The following is a 24,246-nucleotide window of genomic DNA, read 5'->3' on the forward strand; positions in this document are numbered from 1 at the left end:
ATATTACCGGTGAGGGGCCCAGCACATGTGGGGTTTTTTTTGTTGAGAGATTGGATAACCCCTTTAATACTTTGGCCGATCAGTGTATGGTGTCTGGCACCAGATACTAATAAGAGGCAGCCCTAGGGTCACTGTTGTCTATAAAACGATACCAGCCTCTGTATTCCAGGAGTCAACAGCACAACCCCCCCAGAATCAGCTTTTTCTCCAATTCTGGCATTTGCAGTGGTAATATAATGCTCTATTACAGCCGTGCTCACGATAGTAATTGGGTAAATGGATGGCGATTCATTTGGCCGGCATGCTATATACTACATCTGACAAACTGATAGGAGTTGGGGCTCTTTCACACAAGCAAGTTTTTCATCCGGATGCAATGCAGGTTGTGAACGCACAGCATCCGGACTAAATCCTGACCCATTCATTTCAGTTGTTCTGGGCACATGAGGTTTCTCATGCAACATCTCTGCATGAAGAAAAAATAAAAATAAAAAATTGCAGCATGTTCCATATTGTGAGTTTTTCAGGCCCTGGCTACACAGAAGTGAAACGGAAGACATCCAGATGCAATGTGTTTTTCACTGATGGTTGCTGGGGATGCAGAGTGTTATTCTTCAGTTTTATTTCGCGCGCGTTAAAAACGCATGCAATCTGGGTACAATCCGGACTGAAAAAACGCATGCACTGAATGCAATCACAGACAAAGCTGATTGAACTTGCAAGCAAAACCATCATTTTCTCTTTGAACCGATCCTGATACAATCCGTATCGCTCGTGTGAAAGAGGCCTTACTGAAGCTGGACTGTCTACCTCACAAGGGTTAATCTTCTTTAAACGATCCCTTTATCCAAGGCCCTTAAAGGAGTATTCCATTCAAAATTAAAGGGGTTGTTTCATCTGGGACTTTGATGGCATACCACTATCAAAGTCAGATAGGTGGGGGAAGCCGCACCTATTTCTAAAACAGGAAAGAGAGAGAGTACTGCACGTGCGTGGAGCGCTCTCCATTCATTTCTATGGGACTTCTGAAAATAGCTGAGATAACGCGCTCAGCTATTTTCAGAAGTCCCATAGAAACAAAAGGAGAACGCATCGTGCAAGTGCGACCACCGCTCCATTCACTTCTATGGGACTGACTGAGCAGTGCTCACCACTGATTTTGGGGGTCCCGTCCTGGAGACAGGTGTGGAACTCAGAGGTGAGACCCACACCTATCTTCCTAGCAATTTGCCACCAATGTCTCAGAGGAGACTACCCCTTTAATCCACTGAATTGGGGTTAATCGATAGATCAGTGGCGGTTTGACCACTGGGGTCACGATACTGTATGTCCTGTGCCACCCCCACCCCCTGAGTACAGCACTTGATAATCTTTGGATGAAGCGGTAAATGCATGCTCAACCATCGCTCCATTCAAATGGGGGATACGGAACGGCAGTTCTCATGAAGGGTGTAGGTCCCAGTGGTCAGACCGTACAACGATCTAACAGTGAAGAGGGGGTTGGATACACCTTAAAATGACTACTACACATATATAAAACTGCGTAAAGCGCTCAGGCAAATAACAACACTCACAGGAAAGATCTTGCAGCTGCTCAGGCAAACATACTGTGGTAAGACGCTAAAGCACTACAGAAGAACTCACTCGTCTCCTTCAGGACACAGGCCTGACGTTTCATCGTATTTGGTGCAGTAAATATCCGGGCTGTAGTTAAAGGTCCCGTCCCTACGTCTCACAGATCTCCGCCTTCTCTGGTTAACAAAGTGCCAGTGGAAACAGGTGTAGGGCCGATGCTGGGTGCACTTGTGTTGCACAAAGAGCGGGCACTGCTCCGTCCGAAACTCTTTCAGGTACCTGGGGAAACAAGCAGATGACAGGTGAGGAGAAACAGTATTGTGTATTGTAAACCAAGCTAGTAGTTCCACAGAGGTACAGAGCCTAACTATGACCCCAAATACATGGCGGAAACAGGACTGCAAGTGAGCAAAAAATAAATAAAAAGATATATATATATATATATTGTAAATCATCTAGATGTGAGGGGACCACAAGACGTCAAAGACCTGTTATACTATCCTTCTCATATACTCATTACCAGAGGTCCCCAACTCCTTCTAGACTGTCAGCCACTTTCCGAGGCAATTTCTTTTTATGATTGCATTTTACTCATTTTGGGCTAAAAATTATAATTTTAATTGGTCTTCAATTGGAGCCTACTAACCTCCAACACCCTAGTATAATGCTCCAACTCCCTCACCACTGACTAACATAAAAAACTATTTGTCGCCGCCATATTCTAGTCGTCGTCTGCTAAAACTGGCTACAGTTAAACGCTGGCTCAACTCGTTTCTGGTGAACACACCTCATCAGGAGCCTAAAAACTGTTTCTGCCAGCATCACATAATTTTTACAGAAAGACAAACAAAGTGAGCACGCCACCTCTCACACGTGGCAGTGCTGCCTCTAGGCACTTGTGCGGCCGTGAAGTGGCCGCCGAAACCAGGATGATTTAATCAAGCAGCTCTGCTCACTGGGATACGACTCGGTCAATCATCTTGACCCTACTTGGGAGGTAGGAGGGCTCCAACTGAGATACTCCCCCAGGTTGACATCAGCTGAGACACATGACGACTAGCCGTAACAGGTACACAAACCTTCCTATTACAGGGATCTTATGCGGGGAATATGTTTACTTATCAAATGATCAAACAGGAGATAATGCAATGCCAGACTCCTTGCTATAAATACAAACTGTAAACAATGACTTAGTGGTATAGTTCTTAGTTAGAGGGTTTCACTAAGCTCAGATTGACAGCTGCAGAATACAAAGTGCAGCGCCCAATTCTGCGGAGCCGGCATCAGGGTAACATTCTTATCAGTAAGATAAGAACTGAGCTATAATGAGTGTTTATAAAAGGTCAGAGAGCATAGATAAGGAGCCGTCAGCTGAGATGCCTGACGGAACAGAGTAAAAATTCAGATCCTGCAACTAGAGAAACTGAAGGCTGCACAAAGACAGTGGTTCAACATTTTTTTATAGAAACTGAAAAAAAAAAATATATATAAATATATATATATATATATATATATATATACAGTACAGACCAAAAGTTTGGACACACCTTCTCATTCAAAGAGTTTTCTTTATTTTCATGACTATGAAAATTGTAGATTCACACTGAAGGCATCAAAACTATGAATTAACACATGTGGAATTATATACATAACAAAAAAGTGTGAAACAACTGAAAATATGTCATATTCTAGGTTCTTCAAATTAGCCACCTTTTGCTTTGATTACTGCTTTGCACACTCTTGGCATTCTCTTGATGAGCTTCAAAAGGTAGTCATCTGAAATGGTTTTCCCTTCACAGGTGTGCCCTGTCAGGTTTAATAAGTGGGATTTCTTGCCTTATAAATGGGGTTGGGACCATCAGTTGCGTTGTGGAGAAGTCAGGTGGATACACAGCTGATAGTCCTACTGAATAGACTGTTAGAATTTGTATTATGGCAAGAAAAAAGCAGCTAAGTAAAGAAATACGAGTGGCCTTCATTACTTTAAGAAATTAAGGTCAATCAGTCCGAAAAATTGGGAAAACTTTGAAAGTGTACCCAAGAGCAGTCACAAAAACCATCAAGCGCTACAAAGAAACTGGCTCACATGCGGACTTCCCCAGGAAAGGAAGACCAAGAGTCACCTCTGCTGCGGAGGATACGTTCATCCGAGTCACCAGCCTTAGAAATTGCAGGTTAACAGCAGCTCAGATTAGAGACCAGGTCAATGCCACACAGAGTTCTAGCAGCAGACACATCTCTAGAACAACTGTTAAGAGGAGACTGTGTGAATCAGGCCTTCATGGTAGAATATCTGCTAGGAAACCACTGCTAAGGACAGGCAACAAGCAGAAGAGACTTGTTTGGGCTAAAGAACACAAGAAATGGACATTAGACCAGTGGAAATCTGTGCTTTGGTCTGATGAGTCCAAATTTGAGATCTTTGGTTCCAACCACCGTGTCTTTGTGCGACGCAGAAAAGGTGAACGGATGGACTCTACATGCCTGGTTCCCACTAGGGCTGCACGATATGGGAATTTTGTGCGATTGCGATTAGGGCCCTAAAAATTGCGATAACGGTATGCGATGCGCTATTTTAAGGGAATTGTGCTAGAGGTCTATTTGCTTGGATTTTCAAGGCAAAAGCACACACAAATTACTGATAATGCAGAAATGTAGTTATGCTTAACTCCAGAACTGAAATGCAGTGTTTTTCAAAATAAAACATCTTTTACTAAATTAAATAACACATTTGCATTACTGCAAAAGTACAAAATACAAAACTTGCCATTTTCTTAATAGCACTGCACAGAACAGATCAATAAAATAGAATAAATAAAAGAACATTTGTTCATTAAAATAACGACTTGCCTCCAGCCCCTCCTCCCTCCCCGCACTGTAACTGATGTATCGCCGGCCGAGCTGTGCAGCATAGCGGCCGTCGATACATCCGTGTCAACCACGTAAAAAGTCAACCATCGCTTAATAAGGCGCACTGCCATTTTCCCCCCACTTTTGGGGGGGGGGGGAAGTTTGTCTTATAAAGCGAAAAATATGGTAATATAATTGCAGCATTTTTGGGTCTGCCAATTGGCGATTGCGATATGGCGATATATTGTGCAGGCCTAGTTCCCACCGTGAAGCATGGAGGAGGAGGTGTGATGGTGTGGGGGCGCTTTGCTGGTGACACTGTTGGGGATTTATTCAAAATTGAAGGCATACTGAACCAGCATGGCTACCACAGCATCTTGCAGCGGCATGCTATTCCATCCGGTTTGCGTTTAGTTGGACCATCATTTACTTTTCAACAGGACAATGACCCCAAACACACCTCCAGGCTGTGTAAGGGCTATTTGACCATGAAGGAGAGTGATGAGGTGCTGCGCCAGATGACCTGGCCTCCACAGTCACCGGACCTGAACCCAATCGAGATGGTTTGGGGTGAGCTGGACCACAGAGTGAAGGCAAAAGGGCCAACAAGTGCTAAGCATCTCTGGGAACTCCTTCAAGGCTGTTGGAAGACCATTTCAGGTGACTACTTCTTGAAGCTCATCAAGAGATTGCCAAGAGTGTGCACAGCAGTAATCAAAGCAAAAGGTGGCTACTTTGAAGAACCTAGAATATGACATATTTTCAGTTGTTTCACACTTTTTTGTTATGTATATTATTCCACGTGTGTTAATTCATAGTTTTGATGCCTTCAGTGTAAATATACAATTTTCATAGTCATGAAAATAAAGAAAACTCTTTGAATGAGAAGGTGTGTCCAAACTTTTGGTCTGTACTGTATATATATATATATATATATTTTTCACTCAAAATGAATACAATGCAATAATAAATAATGCCTCCAAAAGGTGTACAAAGCCTTTAAAGGGGTTGTGCCAAGTTTAGAAGTCATCTCCTGTCCGAGAATAGGGGATAACTAACTAATCGTTGGGGAAGGTGGGGGGGGACCGACTGCTGGGACCCCCACCAGTCCTGGGATTGTCAGGCATGTGTCTTACCGCTCCATTCATTCTTAACAGGACTGCTGGAGATAGCGCATCAATTTTCGGCGCTCCCATAGAGAATGAATGGAGCATCAAGGTGCAAGTCAGACCTCCCTCCTCATCAGGAAAGGGAAACGGAGCTCCTGTTCTCAGGATCAGTAGGGGTCCCAGTGGTCAGTTATCCCCTAACCACTTCAAAACTTGGTACAACCCCTTTAACCCCTTCCCGACACATGGCGTACTATTGCGGGAACGCAGTGGCTTCCATGACGTAATAGTACGTCATGGTGATCGGGTGGGCGCGCGATCACTGCAGGAGCCTGGCAGTCCCTGGTAGCCGGGCCCCTGTTGTATTCACTGGCATCGCTGTAAAAGCCAATGCCGGTGGATTAACACCTTCTATGCCACAGTACGCGCTGACCGCGACATAGAACGGGTTTGTGTCGGGTGAGGGAGCACATAGAGTCCCTGCGCTGCTGTGGTGGGGACTCGATGTGTCAGATGGCAGCCCAATGCCATGCAGAGGCTGCCCAATGCCTTGCACGGCATCAGGACCTACCTTCTACGGGGGCCGAGGAGATTCAGCCTCAGGCTGGGTCTCCTAGGCAACCTGTTAGTGTATGACTCACTGTGATACACGAACAGGCAATGCATTACAATACAGATGTATTGTAATGCATTGCAGAGGGGATCAGACCCCCAAAAGTGAACATCAGAAATAAAGTAAAGAAAAAAAAATGTAAAAAAGTGTTTTTAATAAAATTAATAAAGTAAAAAACAAAAAAAAATGCCCCTTTCCCCTTATTTTATAATAAAAAAACAAAACAAAAAAAACAAAACACAAAACCCACACATATATTAGGTATTGCCGCGTCCGTAATGACCGGCTCTATAAATATATCACATGATCCACCCTGTCCGATAAACACCATAAAAAATAAAAACTGTGTAAAAAAAAAAAAAAAAAAAAAAGCCATTTTTGTCACCTTACATCACAAAAAGTGCAAAACCAAGCGATCAAAAAGGAGTATGTCCCAGAAAATGGTATCAATAAAACAGTCACCTCATCCCACAAAAAATGAACCCCTACCTAAGACAATCGCCCAAAAAATAAAAACTATAGCTCTCAGAACATGGAGACATGAACCACCTCAGCTCCCCTAGCTTAAACCCCCTTAATGACCAGACCACTTTTTACACTTCTGCACTACACTACTTTCCCGGTTTATTGCTCGGTCATACAACTTACCACCCAAATTAATTTTACCTCCTTTTCTTCTCACTAATAGAGCTTTCATGTGGTGGTATTTCAGTGCTGCTGACATTTTTACTTTTTTTGATATTTAATTCACTTTCTGTTGCAAAATTTTTCAAATAAAACTACATTTCTATATAAATTTTTCTCTAAATTTATTGTTCTACATGTCTTTGATAAAAAAAAAATGCAATAAGTGTATATTTATTGGTTTGGGTAAAAGTTATAGCGTTTACAAACTATGGTGAAAAGAAATTAATTTACGCACTTTGACTTTCTGAGCACCTGTCATGTTTCCTGAGGTTCTACAATGCCCAGACAGTAGAAACACCCCACCCCATAGGCATAGTGAGTTCATGGAAGTTTTTATTTTTTGTCACAAGTTAGCGGAAAATGATTTGGATACACTAAAATAGCATTTTTGAAACCGAAATAATAGTATTATTGTGTAAAACGTAAATAAATAAGAAAAAGTAGACATATTAGGTATTGCCACGTCCGTAACGATCTGCTCTATAAAAAAAGTCTCCCTCGGGTAAACTCTGTAGAAATAAATAAATACTGTGCCAAAACCACCAAATCACCTTGCCCCATAAAGTGTAATAATGAATGATCAAAAAGATCATATGTACCCAAAAATGGTACCAATAAAAACGTCAACTCTTCCTGCAAAAAACAAACCCCTGCACAAGACGATCGGCAGAAAAAGAAAGAAAATACGGCGTTCAGAAAATGGAGATACAAAAACTAAATTTTTGTTTTAAAAAATGCTTTATTATGTAAAACTGAAACAAACATCATAGAAAGTAGACATATTTGATATCATTGTGTCAGTAACAACCTGCTCTATAAAAATAGCGCATGATCTAACCTTTCAGATGAATGTTGTTAAAAAATAAAAAGGTGCCAAAACATCCATTCTTTTTATTACCTTCCCTCACAAAAAACATAATATAGAGCAATTAAAAATCATATGTACCCTAACATAGTACCAATAAAACTGGCACCTTATCCCGTAGTTTCAAAATGTGGTCACTTTTTTTGAGTTTCTACTCTAGGGGTGCATCAGGGGGGCTTCAAATGGGACATGGCATCTAAAAACCAGTTCAGCTAAATCTGCCTTCCAAAAACCATATGGGATTCCTTTCCTACTAAGCCCTGCCGTGTGCCCTGTACAGCAGTTTACGACCACATGTGGGGTGTTTCTGTAAACTGCAGGATTAGGGTAATAAATATTGGAGTTTTGTTTGTAAAATCTGCCCAAAAAGTTAAATTCTGAAATTTCATCTCCATTTTCCATTAATTCTTGTGGGACACCTAAAGGGCTAATAAAGTTTGTAAAATCAGTCTTGAATACCTTGAGGGGTGTAGTTTCTAAAATGGGGTAATTTTTCGGTGGTTTCTATTACGTAAGCCCCAAAAAGTGTCTTCAGACCTGAATTGGTCCTTAAAAAGTGGGTTTTGGAAATCTAATGAAAGATCATTAGAAACTGGTCTGTATAAAGCCTCATTCACACATCAGTGTTCGGTCAGTGATTTCCATCAGTGATTATAAGCCAAAACCAGGATTGGAGCCTCCACAGAGATAAGGTATAAGGGGAAGATTTGCTCCTGTTCTGTGTTTAGAGCCGCACCTGGTTTTGGCTCACAATCACTGATGGAAATCCCTGACCGAACACTGACTGTAAGGGATAAGGGGGTGATCTTCTCCAAGAGGTTGTATTTTTGTCCCCAGTAATTAGTTCGCCTTTAGTTACAGGGGTGTACACAGATCTCATAGGACACCCATAGCAAAACTTAGTATGGGCCCCCTTGCCCCACACAGTTTCCCAGTATGTGTGCGACAAATCACTCCCAGGCAACTCCCCAGATTGCCCCCTCCACCTCACCCACTTTATCGGCATTCTATGTTGGAAAAAGTGGAACAGATGCTTCATAAATAGGGCACTCATTCTGAACACCATACCGTATTCCTCAATGTATTTACATAAGCAAAAATAGATTCAGAAATCTGCTTCTGTTCAATTACAAAGCGCTCTGCCTACAGCCAACACTAGGGGGAGCTCAGTGCATAAAAATGTATAAAGTTACCATTTACTGGAATGGCAGCTGAAATAATCTTGTGGCAACTCTATGAAATTGCAGTGAAAACTATCTATCTTTCTCAGTAAATAAGTGTCACGGACGTCCCTGCAACAGGTGGCAGGAGATCGGTGAGACTGGCAACACGTGATTTGATTGGACAGGCTTTTCCTTGTGGATCAATAGGCGTCTGTGTTGTTTCTGGTAATGACCACACCCTTTGCCTTAGGTGTTGCTAATGTGGTCATTTAACCTTCCTTATTTATTGTCGCTTCTCCCACAATGTTGTGCGGTTTATAGATTCAGTATCAGTGGTGGATAGCTGGTGTGTGGATCTCGCCGGAGTTCTTAGTGCTTGCATTGCTCCTATGAAGTTAAGTCTATCCTTTCCTTTTGTATTTTGTTTGGGTTCTGTGTGTTGCATTTCCCTATTATTTGTATAAGGCCTGAAGGAGACTCCTGTTCGTCCTTGTTTTTGGAGAAACAGGTAGTCTTGTCCCTGCCTCTAGTATCAGGGTCCTATAGGGCTAGATAGGACTCTAGGTATTCCTGTGTATGAACTCACCTACCGGCCTGGTGTAAATGTGATCCCTTCAAAGTGGAGATGGCGCAGCAGTTGCAGAGAAAACAGAGCCTCTAGGTGTAATGACAACACCCCCGTTGCTCCTAGAGACTCATTTTCATATATTAAAACACAATTTTAAGGCTGGTCTGCATTAATCTGCAGGTGACCGTCATACAACTCTACAGATTTGTCTCCATCTGCATCTTTCTCAACAATCTGTGGCCTCAGTCTTTTATCCAGACACTGTCATTGTGCCACTATGTGGCCTCCTCATGCTGCCATCTCCACACAATGTCACCTTGCCACTCATTTTTATCACCATGCTGCAGCTGATTAAAAGGCCTTAAACTGATCACCAGTCCCACAATTTATTTAAGGTTTTACACACAAAACCAAAGTAAAAGAAATCGATTTTATAGGAAAAATTTATTGAAAACCTTCTTTCCTGTATATTTACTTGTATATAAAGTGCTAAGTGCTGCCAAAAATTACAAGGAAGAGGCACTCCGATACAACCTGTATATCACATAAAGTAGGGCCTCATTCACATTGAATTGCATGCCTGCAGGTGAGCCGACCCTGTAAATGATTTGAGTTGCAGGCCTGCTGGTGAGCGGACCCTGTAAAAAATTTGATGAGGGGCTGCTGGTGAGCGGACCCTCTAAAAAATTATATTCAAAGGTCATATATGCGAGGGCATTATATGTGACGAATGAGCAATGCATGTTGATATGACGGAAGAGGAGGAGGATGAGAAAAGAAAGATTCAACCATATACCCTTGTTTGTGGGGGAAGGGGTGCATGGGAATACAGTCTATTAACTACATTAAAAACAACACATGTAAAGTGCCTTTATGTTCATCAGCTTTCCTCTGGTGGAGTTGAGAAGTCATGGTCAATCCAGGCCTTGTTCATTTTTATGAATCAACCTGTCAGCATTTTCAGTTGACAGGTGGGAACGCTTATTTGTTATTATGCCCCCAGCAGCCCTAAATACACACTCAGACAAAACACTGGCAGCAGGGCAGGCCAGCACCTCCAAAGTGTACAGCGCCAGTTCATGCCACGTGTCCAGCTTGGACACCCAGTAGTTGTAAGGCACTGAGGGATCATTGAGGACGCTGACACGGTCTGCAATGTACTCCTTCACCATCTTCCAAAATTTTTCTCTCCTTGCGACACTAGGCCGCGCATCAGTGTGAGGGTGCTGGCGGGGTGTCATGAAACTGTCCCAGGCTTTGGAGAGTGTTGCCCTGCCTCTGTTGGAACTGCTGTGTGTTCTCCTTGTCTCCCCTCCTCGGTTGGCCAAGGAAGTACGGACTCTCCCATCAGCATTGTCAGATGGAAATTTTGGGAGCAAATTTTCCAACAAGGATCTTCTGGTATTGCACCATTTTGCTCATCCTCTCCACCAGAGGAATGAGAGATGAGAAGTTCTCTTTGTAGCGGGGGTCGAGAAGGGTGAACAACTAGTAATCCGTGTTGTTTAAAATGTAAGGCTGGCACGGCACACCTTGAAAAATAGTGGCAGCTGGGGACTGCCACCGACATCAGGCTGCGGTAGGCCTAAGTGTCCAGAAGCCTAAATGGCAACATTTCCAGGGCCAGTAATTTGGAAAGCTGCGCATTTAGTGCTATGACCTGTGGGTGGGTGGCTGGGTATTTGCGCTTGCGTTTAAATGCCTGGGTTAATGACATTTGGACGCTGCGCTGGGACAGGGAAGTGGCTGTGCTAGCTGATGGTGCTTCCGAAGGTCCAGGGCGGGATGCATCCGGGCTTGCGTCTTGGACAGGGGATTGTCCAGCACGTAACACAGGAGAAGAGGAGGCAGTGGTGTGACCCGCAGACACCAATTGTGGACCCATGCGTTCGGCCCACCTATTAGGGTGCTTTGATGCCATGTGGCGGATCATGCTGGTGGTGGTGAGGTTGCTAGTGTTCACGCCCCGGCTCATTTTGGTGTAGCACAGGTTGCAAACTACTATTCTTTTGTCGTCCGCACTTTCCTTAAAAAAGCACCATAGTGCCGAACACCTACCCCTTGGCAAGAGAGATTTACGCAAGGGGGTACTCCGTAGAACAGTTGCGTGCCTATTGCAGTGGTGCCTGTCTTGTAGATTTTGCCACCCCACTGCATCTTCCAGCGCTGCAGATCCCTCCCAGTCTGTACTGCTCTCCTCGCTCGGCCTGTCGCCACCTTCCCAGGGTGGGTCAGTAACCTCATCGTCCAGCACCTCCTCTTCCTCACTCTGATCATTCTCCTGATTTGTTGACCTAACCACAACCTCAGTGATTGACAACTGTGTGTCATCCTCTTCCTCAACCTCTTGAGACAGTAATTGCGGTTGAGTCATTGGCAACTGTGTCTCATCATCATCCACCTCATTAAACACTAATTGCCATTCCCCAGCGTCATGTTCTTGTTACTCTGGATGCTCAAGAGGTTGGGAATCGGGGCACAAGATCTCAGGTCCCTCTTCAAGCGTGCTTGGCGAGAGGGCCAAATTAATTAACTCCTTAAGGACCGGGCTCATTTTCACCTTAAGGACCAAATCATTTTTTGCAAATCTGACCAGTGTCACATTAAATGGATAATAACTTTACGGGACCCCCACCGCGCATTTAGCAAAGGTGCCTGCTCAATGATTTGAGCAGGCACCTTGTTCCGATCACCGCCTGCAGGGCGGCGGTGATCGGAAATACACATGACGTACCAATACGTCATGTGTCCTTAAGTACCGGTACGTCATGTGTCCAGAAGAGGTTAATGGCGATGCAAAGAGGTCCTCGGAATATCCGAGTGTGGGATCACTTGTTTGGCCAGACTGTAAATGGTGGGAGGAAGGAGGACCAGGGAGATGATTGTGTGGACCAAACTCCTGGCTACTGAGACTGGACTTGGTGGAAGACAGGGTGGTGCTTAACCGACTGGAAGCACTATCTGCTGCAATCCAACCGACCACCTGCTCGCACTGGGCTGACTTCAAGAGTGGTGTCCTGCGCCTCCCTGCAAACTGCGACATGAAGTTAGGTATCTTGGATGATTGCTGCCAGAGCACAAGAAAAAAAATTGCACAGTTTCACCGCGCCCAGGGCCAAGGCCTCTGCGTGCAACATCAGCATCATGACCACTTCCCCGTCCCTTAATGCTCACCTTCTTAATATTAAAGGGGTTGTCTGGGTTGAGAGCTGAACCCGGACATACCCTTATTTTCACGCAGACAGCCCCCTGAGGCTGGCATCTGAGCATCTCATGCTCTAATGTGCTCCCTTGCCCTGCGCTAAATCGCGCAGGGCACGGGCTCTTTTGTGTCACCGGCTCCGATTGGCGGGATTTAGTCCTGCCCTAGCGGTTTTACTGGCTAGGGCAGAGCTAAATCACTCCCATCAGTGCCGGTGACGTCACCGGGCTTCCTGACAGCCGCATGGAGAGCCCCAGTACGTCACCGGATCTCCAAAAAATGCCTTTGCCCTGTGCGATTTAGCGCAGGGCAAAGGAGAGCATCGGAGCATGAACTGCTCCGATGCTCAAGTCAGGGGGGCTGCCGGGGTGAAAATCGAGGTATGTCCGGGTTCAGCTCTGAACCTGGACAACCCCTTTAAATGTTATAAGGCACTGTTTATAGGCAAAGTGTGAATAAATTATGGAAAAAATATAATTATTTTTTTGCTAATATTTTTCCTAATATCTGTCCCTGACACACGCTATTGCAGCGCAGATGTCACAAGTCACTGCAGACACCCTCTATCGAAAAAGTATTGCAAAGTATGGAAAAAAAAATTGCTGGCTAAATTATATTGCTGCCAGCCTGCCACCACACAATAGTCCTTAGGCCTCATGCAGACGACAGTGTTTTTTCACTGTCAGTGATTTGGCTTCAGTGGTCCGTGTCCGATTTTGCTTCAGTTGTGTTTCCTTGTGTCTGCCTTTTTTTTTTGTCTGACAGGGGGGAAAAAAAAGGAAGGTTAATGAAAAGTGTAATTTTGGGTCCGGCCTCCGTTTTCCACTGACAAAAATAGGACAGGTTATATTTTTTTGACGGACTGGAATCATGCATCACGGACGCGGAGAAAAAACGGAGGACTATCAGTTTTTTTTCACAGCCCCAAAGAAATGAATGAGACCTCCGCTAAACTGTGAAAAATGACAGAACGGACGCGGATGCACACAACGGTCGTGTGCATGAGGCCTTAAAAAGACTTTTTGGGGTCTTTGAAATGTTTTTCTATTGAATATATTGCGATCACAAACTCCCTACACTAACTGTCCCTTCCTAAGCGCAGCTCTCCCTGACTCGCAATGAGCCGAACCCGAGTCATCGGGTGCTATATAGCACCCGATGAAGCGTTCTGGCCAGCCAATCACTATATTGCCAGTAGCCAACATGGCTACTGGCATTACAGTGATGGCAGTACTTACCTGCTGTTTATTGGCTGCTTAGCAGCCACGAAACGTGCAGGAAGAAGACTCGAGCATGGCGCTCGAGCACATGCGGTACTCGGCCGAATACCGCCATGTGCCGAGCATAGCGATGCTCGAGCTGAACAGGTATTCGGCTGAGCATGCTCGCTCAATACTAGTCATCAGTATCGGATTGGTAGACGTCTGACACCCGGGAGCCCCGCAAATCCGCTGTTTGAGAAGGCAGCAGAGTTTCTGTGAGTGCCGCGCTCTTCTCTTAGCTCACCAAGCACAGCGCTGTACATTGCACAGCGGTTGTGCTTGGTATCGCGCTCAGTTGCATTCACTTCTATTGGGCTGAGCTGCCTCTAGACCACGTGACACATGAACGTGTCATCACACGGTCTAGGAAAAGCTGCCAGAAGGCCACATCGCTACTGCAAGCGAAGCAGCCTTCTCCAACAGGTGATCAATGCGGGTGCCAGGTGTCAGACACCCGCCAATCGGATACTGATGACTATCCACAGGATAGGTCATCAGTATAAGGGCTCATTGCGATGCCTGTTGCCGTATTGCGGACCATTCATTTCAAAGGGTCCGCAAATCCAGAGATGTGGAACGGAAGAACTACGGAGTGCTTTCTGGGGTACCGTTCCCAGTAAAAAGATAGAACTTGCTCTATCTTTTTGCGGAACGGATGAATCGAGGACCCATTCAAGTGAATGGGTCTGCGATCCCCATGCGCCTGCACGGGCACGAGCTTCACACGTTCGTGTGAACGAGCCCTAAAAATCAGCTACTGATGGCTTATCCAGCTGTTGCAAAACTACAAGTTCCATCATGCCTGGACAGCCTACAACTATCAGTGCATGCTGGGAGTTGTAGTTTTTCAACAGCTGAAGGGCCACAGGTTGGGCATCCCTGCTCTAAGTCAACAACTAGTGTGCTCTAACTTTGTGTACAGACAGCCATGAGGTCCTTTCCAGGTCCCCAGGACTTATTACTCAGGGGTCCTCCAGTCCCTGATTGTTTTATTTTTGGTCATGCTACTGTCAATCCATACTGCAGTGATCAAAGGGTTAAAAGGCACGAACAGTAGGTTAAAGCACGAGATTAGACAGATTAAAACCCACTTTAAGGAGGCACATGTCGCCCTTTTATTATTTATTCTATAATGCTGTAAAAAAAGGCGACTTAGCGGTCACGGTAAATTACAGGGATAGGCCATTGCTATGAGATTGTGGCGCTCCGACATCCTCGCCGATGATCTGTTCTGCAGTAGCTCCGGCACCAGAACTACACAGCTCCATTCGTTATGCAGCGGATACAGCTGGTAACATTGAAGTGAATGGGAGCAGCACTGCAGTAACCAGCTCTGGCCACTGCACAAAGGATGGCGCTGTGGAGGTCTAGTGCCAGGGCTACTGCGGAACAGCCGATCAATGGGGTGCGGGATGTTGGACCCCCGCCGATCAGATAGTGATAGCCTATATTCAGGCTAGGTCATCGCTATCACTTGTAAAGAGATGGACAACTCCTTTGAGGGATCAAATGTAACACCTTTATGCACGTAACACAGTCGTGTATACTGTACACATACGTGTTTTCAGATTATTGGGGTCATCTGGTGTAAAGTAGAACTGGCTGTGTTGCCCATAGCAACCAATCAGATTCCACCTTTCATTGTCCAAAGGAGCTGCCAAAAATGAAAGGTGGAATCTGATTGGTTGCTACGGGCAACACAGCCAGTTCTACTTTACACCAGTTTGATAAATGAGCCCCTATATTTTTTATATCATCCAACATATAGTATTATACAGGAGGGCAAAGTGTTCGGTCCATAAGCCTTTAGTGCCCGATACGGAAATCTTCTCCTTCAAGTGACTGTCAAAAGAGGCAGCAGCAGCAATAACGTATTGTGCAACGCCCGCCAAGTCACGAGGCGTCGACTGTAAAGGGAGTTTCCAGTCGTATATGTGAACACCATTTATAGCTTTTGTGCTTCATTTCCTCAGGATCTCTGCGTGAGCTGAATAGAAGCATTCAGGGGTCATTTATCAAACTGGTGTAGAGTAGAACTGGCTTAGTCGCCCATAGCAACCAATCAGATTCCACCTTTCATTTTTCACAGCTCCTTTGCAAAATGAAAGGTGGAATCGGATTGGTTGCTATGGGCAACTAAGCCAGTTCTACTTTACACCAGTTTGATAAATCTCCGCCTCAGTATTTACATCCAGCGGCTGACAACCTCTCCTACATGTCCTGCTTAGGGCTCATGCACACGACCGTGTTCTTTGTCCGCATTTTTTGCGGGTTGGATGTGGACCCATTCACTTCAATAAAGCAGCAAAAGATGCGGACAGCGCACCGTGTCCGTTCTGCGCCCCGCACACATATAGAACATGTCCTAAACTTGTCCATTTTCGGACAAGGATAGGACAGTTTTATAGAGGGCAGGATGTGGAATGCACGCGGGCGGTATCAGTGTTTTACGAATTTGCAATTTTCCGACCGCAAAACAGGCTACGGTCGTGTAAATGAGCCCTTATACACAGCTTCAAAAAAAAAATGCATTGGAGTCTATGAGTAGAGATGAGCGAATTTCATATTTTGAAATTCGGTCACTTTTACGTTTGGTGGCAAAAGATGAACTGCGTTATGGATCCCGTTACCACGGACCATAACACAATTCTATGACGGAATGCATAACGGAACGCCTTCAGAGGCATTCCGTTATTCACCCCGTCATAACAGAATATGTAAAACAAAAAAATAAAAAATTCAAATTCAAATCACCCCCTTTCAAATCACCCCCTGTAAAAATACATAAACGACTTAATAAAATAAAACATCAAATGCATTGCTGCGTGCAAATTAAAATATTTATCCCACACGGCAAACAGCCAAACTAAAAAAAAAAAAAAAAAAAGCCGTTTTTTGATTGCTGCATTTCCCACAAAAAAATGAATAAAAAGTAATCAGAAAGTCATACACAATCCAATGAAAAGTACAGGCCACCCCACAAAAATTGAGTCCTCACACGGCTCCGTAAGTAAAAAAAAATGTATGGGGGTCAGAATATGGCAATGCAAAGAAAAACATTTTTTCCAAAGTTTAATTTTTTTCAGTAATAAAAACAAGAAAAACTATACATTTGTGGTATTGTTGTAATCGTACTGACCTGGAGAATGAAAGTAAGAGGTCAGTTTTAATGCATAGGAAACACTGTAAATACAAAACCCATAAAACTGTGTGGAATCACTGGAATTGTGTTCTTTTTTTATTCCACCCCATTTTGAATTTTTTCCTGCTTTCCACTACATTGTATGGAACCCTAAGGCCAAATGCAGACGGCCGTGTTCCACGGCCGTGAGCGGTCCATGGTATCCTGGCCTGGCATCCTGTTGAGAGCAGGAGCGCACGGCGTCATTGGTTGCTATGACGCCGTGCGCTTCATGCCGAGTGTATTACTGTAGTGCAGTGGTGGCATGAAGTGCTCTTAGCAGGATGCCAGGCCGGGATACCACGGACCGCTCACGGCCGTGTGCATTCGGCCTAAGGCCTCTTTCACACGGGCAGGATCTCTGCGCGGGTGCAATGCGTGAGGTAAACGCATTGCACCCGCACTGAATCCGGACCCATTCATTTCTATGGGGCTGTGCACATGAGCGGTGATTTTCACGCATCACTTATGCGTTGCGGGAAAATCTCAGCATGCTCTATTTTGTGCGTTTTTCACGTAACGCAGGCCCCATAGAAGAGAATGGGGCTGCGTGAAAATTGCAAGCATCCACAAGCAAGTGCGGATGCGGTGCGATTTTCACGCATGGTTGCTAGGAGACGATCGGGATGGGGACCCGATCATCATTATTTTCCCTTATAACATGGTTATAAGGGAAAATAATAGCATTCTGAATACAGAATGCTTAGTACAATAGGGCTGGAGGGGTTAAAAAAAAATATATAATAATTTAACGCACCTTAATCCATCTCTTCTGACTTCTTCTTTGAGGAAAGGACCTGTGGTGATGTCACAGAGCTCATCACATGGTCCGTCACATGATCAGCACAGTGACGTCACCACAGGTCCTTTTCCTCACAGATCATCAAAGAAGACAGAACAAGTGGATTAAGGCGAGTTAAAAAAAATAATAATTAACCCCTCCAGCGCTATTGTACTATGCATTCTGTATTCAGAATGCTATTATTTCCCCTTATAACCATGTTATAAGGGAAAACAATACAATCTACACAACACCTAACACAAACTTCTGTGAAGAAGTCCGGGTTTGGGTACCAAACATGCAGATTTTTCTCACGCGATTGCAAAACGTATCAAAATGTTTTGCGCTTGCGCTGAAAAATCGCACATTTTCCTGAGACGCACCCGCATCCTATCCGGCCTAAATCCATGACGCCTGTGTGAAAGAGGCCTAAATGGTGCCATTAGAGAGTACAACTTGTCCTGCAAAACACAAGCCCTCATACGACTATGTGAAAGCAAAAAAGTTATGGTTTGGGAAGGCTGGGAGTAAAAAATAAATAAAAAAATAACAAAAACAAAACGGAAAATCACCCGGTCTTGAAGGGGTTAAGCATCAGTTGTGCTCAGTTATGCATATATGTTTTAGCCATTTTCATCTGAGAACTGGTCTGAGGGTGGGAAAAGGGGCCTGATCTGAGGCTGGGGGGGGAGGCCTGATCTGAGGCTGGGGGGGGAGGCCTGATCTGAGGCTGGGGGGGGAGGCCTGATCTGAGGCTGGGGAAGGTCTGATGGGGGTCTGATCTGAGATTGGGACGTCTGATGGGTGTGATCTGAGGCTGAGGGGGGCTGATCTGAGGCTAGGGAGGGTCTGATCTGAGGCTGAGAGGTCTGATAGGAGGCTGATGGAGGTGGGGGCGGATCTGAGGCTGAGAAAGGGACAAAGGTAGGTACAGTTGCGAAGAAAGAGGCAGGGACAGTGGCAGGGAGAGTGCAAGCTGAGTGAACCCCTCTGGAATGAGCTTGGCTGCCATTAATGCCAAATAAAGAACTAAATATATAACAATTGTCAACTAAACATTAGACTGCTATATGTGGTCAAAATGGCGCCTGTACTATTTGTAATGTATAGCGCAGGCGCCATTTTGTGCTGCAAAAATATTGCGCTCTAGATTTTCTTCATTGAAGGACAATTTCTGTAACTTAGGCCTCATGCACACGACCGTGCCGTTTTTTGCAGTCCGCAAACCGCGGATCCCAAAAAACGGAAGGCGCCCGTGTTGCCTTCCGCAATTTGCGGAACGGAACAGGCGCCGGCAATATAAATGCCTATTCTTGTCCGCAAAGCGCGGACAAGAATAGGACATGTTATTTTTTTTTTGCAGGGCCACGGAACTGAGCCACGGATGCGGACAGCACACGGAGTGCTGTCCGCATCTTTTGCGGCGCCATTGAAAAACGGTCGTGTGCATGAGGCCTAACCCTGTAAGTTAATTATATGTTTGACCAAATATAGCCATCAAATTTTTAAGCTGAGAATTTTGTATGGCCCCCGACCGATGTTACAAATATCCAAATGGCCCTCGGCAGCAAAAAGGTTCCCCACCCCTGGCGTAGACAAATGAACGCTGCAACTGATTTTCAGAAGAATTTTGATCCGTGGGGGTCTGAGAGCGGAGACCCTGACCACTAGAATGAGGAGAGAGAAGCGCTCACATATTGCACTTTCTCTTCTCCCTGCAGAAGAGGAAGCAAGATGGACTCAATAGAAAGCGAGCGATTCCCTCTCCTCGCTCTGAGAATCTGTGGTGGTCTCAGCACTCAGACCCGCACCGATTAAAACTGTTGATAAGCCTCTATGACATATCAAGAGTTTTATGAAAACTAAGGGCTCTTTCACACTTGCGTTGTCAGGATCCGGCGTGTACTACATTTGCCGGAATTACACGCCGGATCCGGAAAAACGCAAGTGAACTGAAAGCATTTGAAGACGGATCCGTCTTCAAAATGCGTTCAGTAGTGTTACTATGGCATCCAGGACGCTATTAAAGTCCTGGTTGCCATTGTAGTAGTGGGGAGCGGAGGAGCGGCATACTTACAGTCCGTGCGGCTCCCGGGGCGCTCCAGAGTGACGTCAGAGCGCCCCATGCGCATGGATGACGTGCCATGCGATCACGTCATCCATGCGCCTGGGGCGGCCTGACGTCACTCTGGAGCGCCCCGGGAGCCGCACGGACGGTAAGTATACTGCTCCCCACTACACTTTACCATGGCTGCCATGGTAACCATTGAGAAAAAGCTAAACGTCGGATCCGGCAATGCGCTGAAACGACGTTTAGCTTAAGGCCGGATCCGGATTAATGCCTTTCAATGGGCATTAATTCCGGATCCGGCCTTGCGGCAAGTGTTCAGGATTTTTGGCCGGAGCAAAAAGCGCAGCATGCTGCGGTATTTTCTCCGGCCAAAAAACGTTCCGGTCCGGAACTGAAGACATCCTGATGCATCCTGAACGGATTTCTCTCCATTCAGAATGCATTAGGATAAAACTGATCAGGATTCTTCCGGCATAGAGCCCCGACGACAGAACTCTATGCTGGAAGACAAGAACGCAGGTGTGAAAGAGCCCTTAGGCAGGTTTAGTAGGGTTGATCCTGCTGACAAGTGCACTTGAAGACAGCAGCAATATTAATTATGTGTGCATAAATTGTTTTGGGGGGGGACATAATAAAGCATGGGATAACAGAGGGAGCCCCACTATTTACCACGAGGTGAAACAGCCGGGATCAGACTTATCGCCGCTCCTCGATGTTGCAGCAGAGCGTCCCCTGTAATATACAATCAACACCGCTGAGGATAGCACATGCAGAAAAACGTATGGCGGATGTCACCACAGAGTTACCGACATCAGACATGTCTAGCATGTAAATATATTACGTCATGGGCACCATTTCTTTAAAGGGATGCTACTATCAAAAAATGTTACGAGTGTTTAATATTGATGACCAGGGATGAGCGAATCGACTTCGGAACCGAACCAGAGTTCGGTAAAAGGTTGCTAACAATAGAAATTAATTTCTGAAGTTATTACCCGAATTCTCGTGAGACTTTGCGAAGTAATAACTTCGGCTCATAGGAGCCAATACATTTTAATGCTCCGTACAGTATTCTAACAAAGTTTTATGCGAATCGACTTTGGATGCTTCATCCGAAGTTGATTCGCTCATCCCTATTGACGACCTATCCCCAGGGTAGGTAATCCATATCAGTTCGGTGGGGGGCGGTGAACGTACGGGCGAGGCCGCTTCCTATTTCCAGGCCAGTGACGTCACATAATGCCACTGGCTCTTTGCCACTTACCGAGCACAGCGCCGTCCATTGTATAGTGGCTGTGCCTGGTATTGCAGCCTAGGTCATGTTCACTTGAATGGGTCTGAGCTGCGCTTAGGTCACGTGATCGGTGTAAGGTGACGTCACTGGTCTAGGAAGAAGCCGCAGAGCTCAGCTGATATTGATGGCCTTTTCTGAGGATAGGCATCATTTTTTGGAAGTCACTCCGTGTATTCTACTTCTTGTTCTGTGTTTTTTAACTTCCCCTTTATTTGGACTTTGAGCCTCTATTAAAGGGGTTGTCTCATCTGAGACACTGGTGGCCTATGGCTAGGATACTCCACCAATGTCAGATACCATCTCCAGAGCAGGCCCCCTGAAAGTGAAGGAGAGGGCACCACGCATGAGCAGCATCTGCTATTTTCAGAGGTCCCATAGAAATGCATGGAGAGTGCACGGAGCACGTACGGCCACAGCTTCATTATCTGCTACGAGACCGATACTTCAGCAGTCCCGTAGAAATGAATGGAGGGTGGTGGCGCATGTGCGGCTGCTCTCTGTTCACTTCAGGTGTCCCGTTCTGGAGATAGTTGCAGGACCTGACATTGGTGGCCTATCCGAGTGATCTGTCCCCAATGTCTCAGAGGAGACAACCCCTTTAACTCTCTCAGCAGACCATACGCTATAACCAGAGAGCGCCCCCTGTAGTAGTGACTCACTCAGAGCATCACACGTTACACTGATCCATGCAGAGCTCCTCTGCAGACTTCATTATCTAGACCTACCAAGAGAATTGTTATCCCAATTCTAAACCTACCATTATACTAGCAGGTAACACCTTCCCCTCACAACACCAGCAAACCTATCTGTATAAGGACACATTCACACGACTGTAGCGTTTTGCGGTCCGTACTGTGATAGAAATGCCTATTTTTTGGCGGGGGCCGCGGAACAGAACTACGGATGCAGACATGAATGGGTCCGGTCGTGTGAATGGGCCCTAATCAGTCTTAATTTTGCTACAGAATGACAATATTTATATTTAAAAGTTTTCTGACACTTTTACCGATGACCCATCCTCTGGAGAGGTAGTCAGTATCTGATCGGTGAGGGTCCAACGCCCGCAGATCAACGCTCACAGCTCTCCCTAGGTCCTCAGTCACATGACCTAGGCGCCGCTCAGCCCCATTGAAGTGAATGGGGCTGAGCTGCGATACCAAGCCCAGCCGCTATACAATGTACGGCGCCGTGATTGGTGAGCTGCGCGAAGGCCGTGGCGCTATTGCGAGTGCCGGTGTCTTCTCAAACAACTGATCAGCGAGGGTCGGACCCCTACCGATCAGATACCGATAGGTCATCAGTTCAAAAATCTCAGAAAAACACTTTAATTTCAAGTCATAGCTGCTGAAAAATAAAAATACGGACAGAAATTCTATTTAAAAAAAAATAAAAAAAGTTTACTGGAGTCTGTAACCATGGAGACACACGGGTCTGCATAGGACCTGTATACACAACACGGTAGGAATAATAGCGCCAGCGGCAGGCAACACAGCTACAGAAAGGCGCCCCATTATCATACCGGAGACAGGCGCAGTCCTAGGTGTGCTCATGCCCCCAAGCACCCCCTACATGGAGGGAGGCTTCATGGAAAATAAAACCATTCTATCAATGTGAACACAGCCCAGAGAGGTCAGGCCGGCACAGCCGCACGGCAAACAAGCCAAGGCTCAGGCAGCAGAGAGCAGGGATCGCCCCTGCGGCCCACGGCCCCGCCCCCTTTCCTATCCAGCATTGACCGGTTCCCGCCGGCCTGGGCGCGGGGCACTGCGCGTGACTCACGCCTCCGCTGACGTCAGCCGTCTTGTGCTGTTTTTTTTTTTTCCTTACGTACGTGTAGTGCTGAGGCTTCTCGGGCTGCGGCTGCAGCGCCCCGCCTGCCGCTGCTCCGGGGGAGTGGCACGAGGCGGACGGGGAACTTGGGACAGGGCCCTTCGACATCCTTTGGCCTCCCTCCTCCGTTCCTTTTATCGCTAGGTCTACGCGGAACGCCGCGGTGGAGGCCGAGTGCGCCTGCGCGGACGCCATGAAAGGAAATGAGAAGTGCTTCCGAGGCACCGAGGCTGTGCAGTGTGGCTGACTGGTCGCTAGAGGGCGCCGAGTATAAAGTGGAAAAAAATACAAATATAAACAGTGAAGGCTCGTGGCGCACTGCATCATGGCAGTTGTAGTCTCTGGCCGTTACATAGTGTAAAGAGGGTTTGTTTTCAGTGGCGGGGGCGGCGTGAATCTGAATCAAGTATATCCTTATGCTTCACATGTTCGTGATACAGTCATTGTGTACTCTGGCTGGGGCGAGGATGTAGTTACATCAAAATGAGCACACCTTTGATTTAACTCCTTCCTGCAGGTGGGTACTTTCATTTTGAGGGTGGGTGTACAGTTAGGTCCGTTGGATGGCACAGGTAGACTAGGCAATAGTCAGGATCAAAGAGAACTCCGACCCCAAATGGTTAAAGGGGTTCGCCCGGATTATGATCTTAAAGAGTATTTAAACTTTAATTTGTTTTTATTTTATTTTTTAAATGGCCCGAAATGCCCTAAAAATAATTTTTGCCTGCTTCGCTACTCTAAGGCCCCTTTCACACGGGCAAATTTTCCCGCGTGGGTGCAATGCGTGAGGTGAACGCATTGCACTCGCACTGAATCCGGACCCATTCACTTCTATGGGGCTGTTCACATAAGATGCCTTTATTGTCACTGTACAATACAATGTAATACAATGAAATGTCTTTTGGGGCAATCCTAGATGCCATGGACAGAGGAACAAGAACTGACGTTGAAATTAAAGTATTACAATAGAAAAAAAAAAGAAACATGTTGCACTAAAAAGCATTACTGTTCACAGCATATATATAGCAAGAGCAAAGTAGGAAGTGCTTGTGAGTATATATATATATATATATATACACACACACACACACACACTGATTCAGACACCACTGCAGACAAGAGATCATCATGGGGTCATGAATGCAGCAGTCACTTTCAGTCTGTGGTAGTTTCTATCCTAGGAAGGGGCAATCAT

The 24,246-nt window shown here is 45.7% G+C and overlaps 1 protein-coding gene across 4 annotated transcripts in view; it reads right to left on the bottom strand.

The window, feature by feature from the left end:
• UNK (unk zinc finger) overlaps positions 1 to 23,230 on the bottom strand; it is a 64,104-nt gene extending 40,874 nt beyond the window's left edge. For 2 of the 4 annotated variants that reach the window (XM_044298264.1, XM_044298263.1), the window contains exons 1-3: positions 23,053 to 23,230; positions 20,597 to 20,659; positions 1,645 to 1,854 (exon numbers count right to left, since the gene is read on the bottom strand). In XM_044298264.1, the coding sequence (XP_044154199.1) occupies positions 1,645 to 1,854; positions 20,597 to 20,659; positions 23,053 to 23,159 (380 nt within the window). In that variant the 5' untranslated portion in view covers positions 23,160 to 23,230. The remainder of the gene's footprint in view (positions 1 to 1,644; positions 1,855 to 20,596; positions 20,660 to 23,052) is intronic. The other 2 variants (XM_044298266.1, XM_044298265.1) reach the window with 1 other exon arrangement.
• Between the last annotated feature and the right edge of the window lie 1,016 nt (positions 23,231 to 24,246).

Source organism: Bufo gargarizans, chromosome 6 (assembly GCF_014858855.1).
Source record: "Bufo gargarizans isolate SCDJY-AF-19 chromosome 6, ASM1485885v1, whole genome shotgun sequence".
Taxonomy (NCBI): domain Eukaryota; kingdom Metazoa; phylum Chordata; class Amphibia; order Anura; family Bufonidae; genus Bufo; species Bufo gargarizans.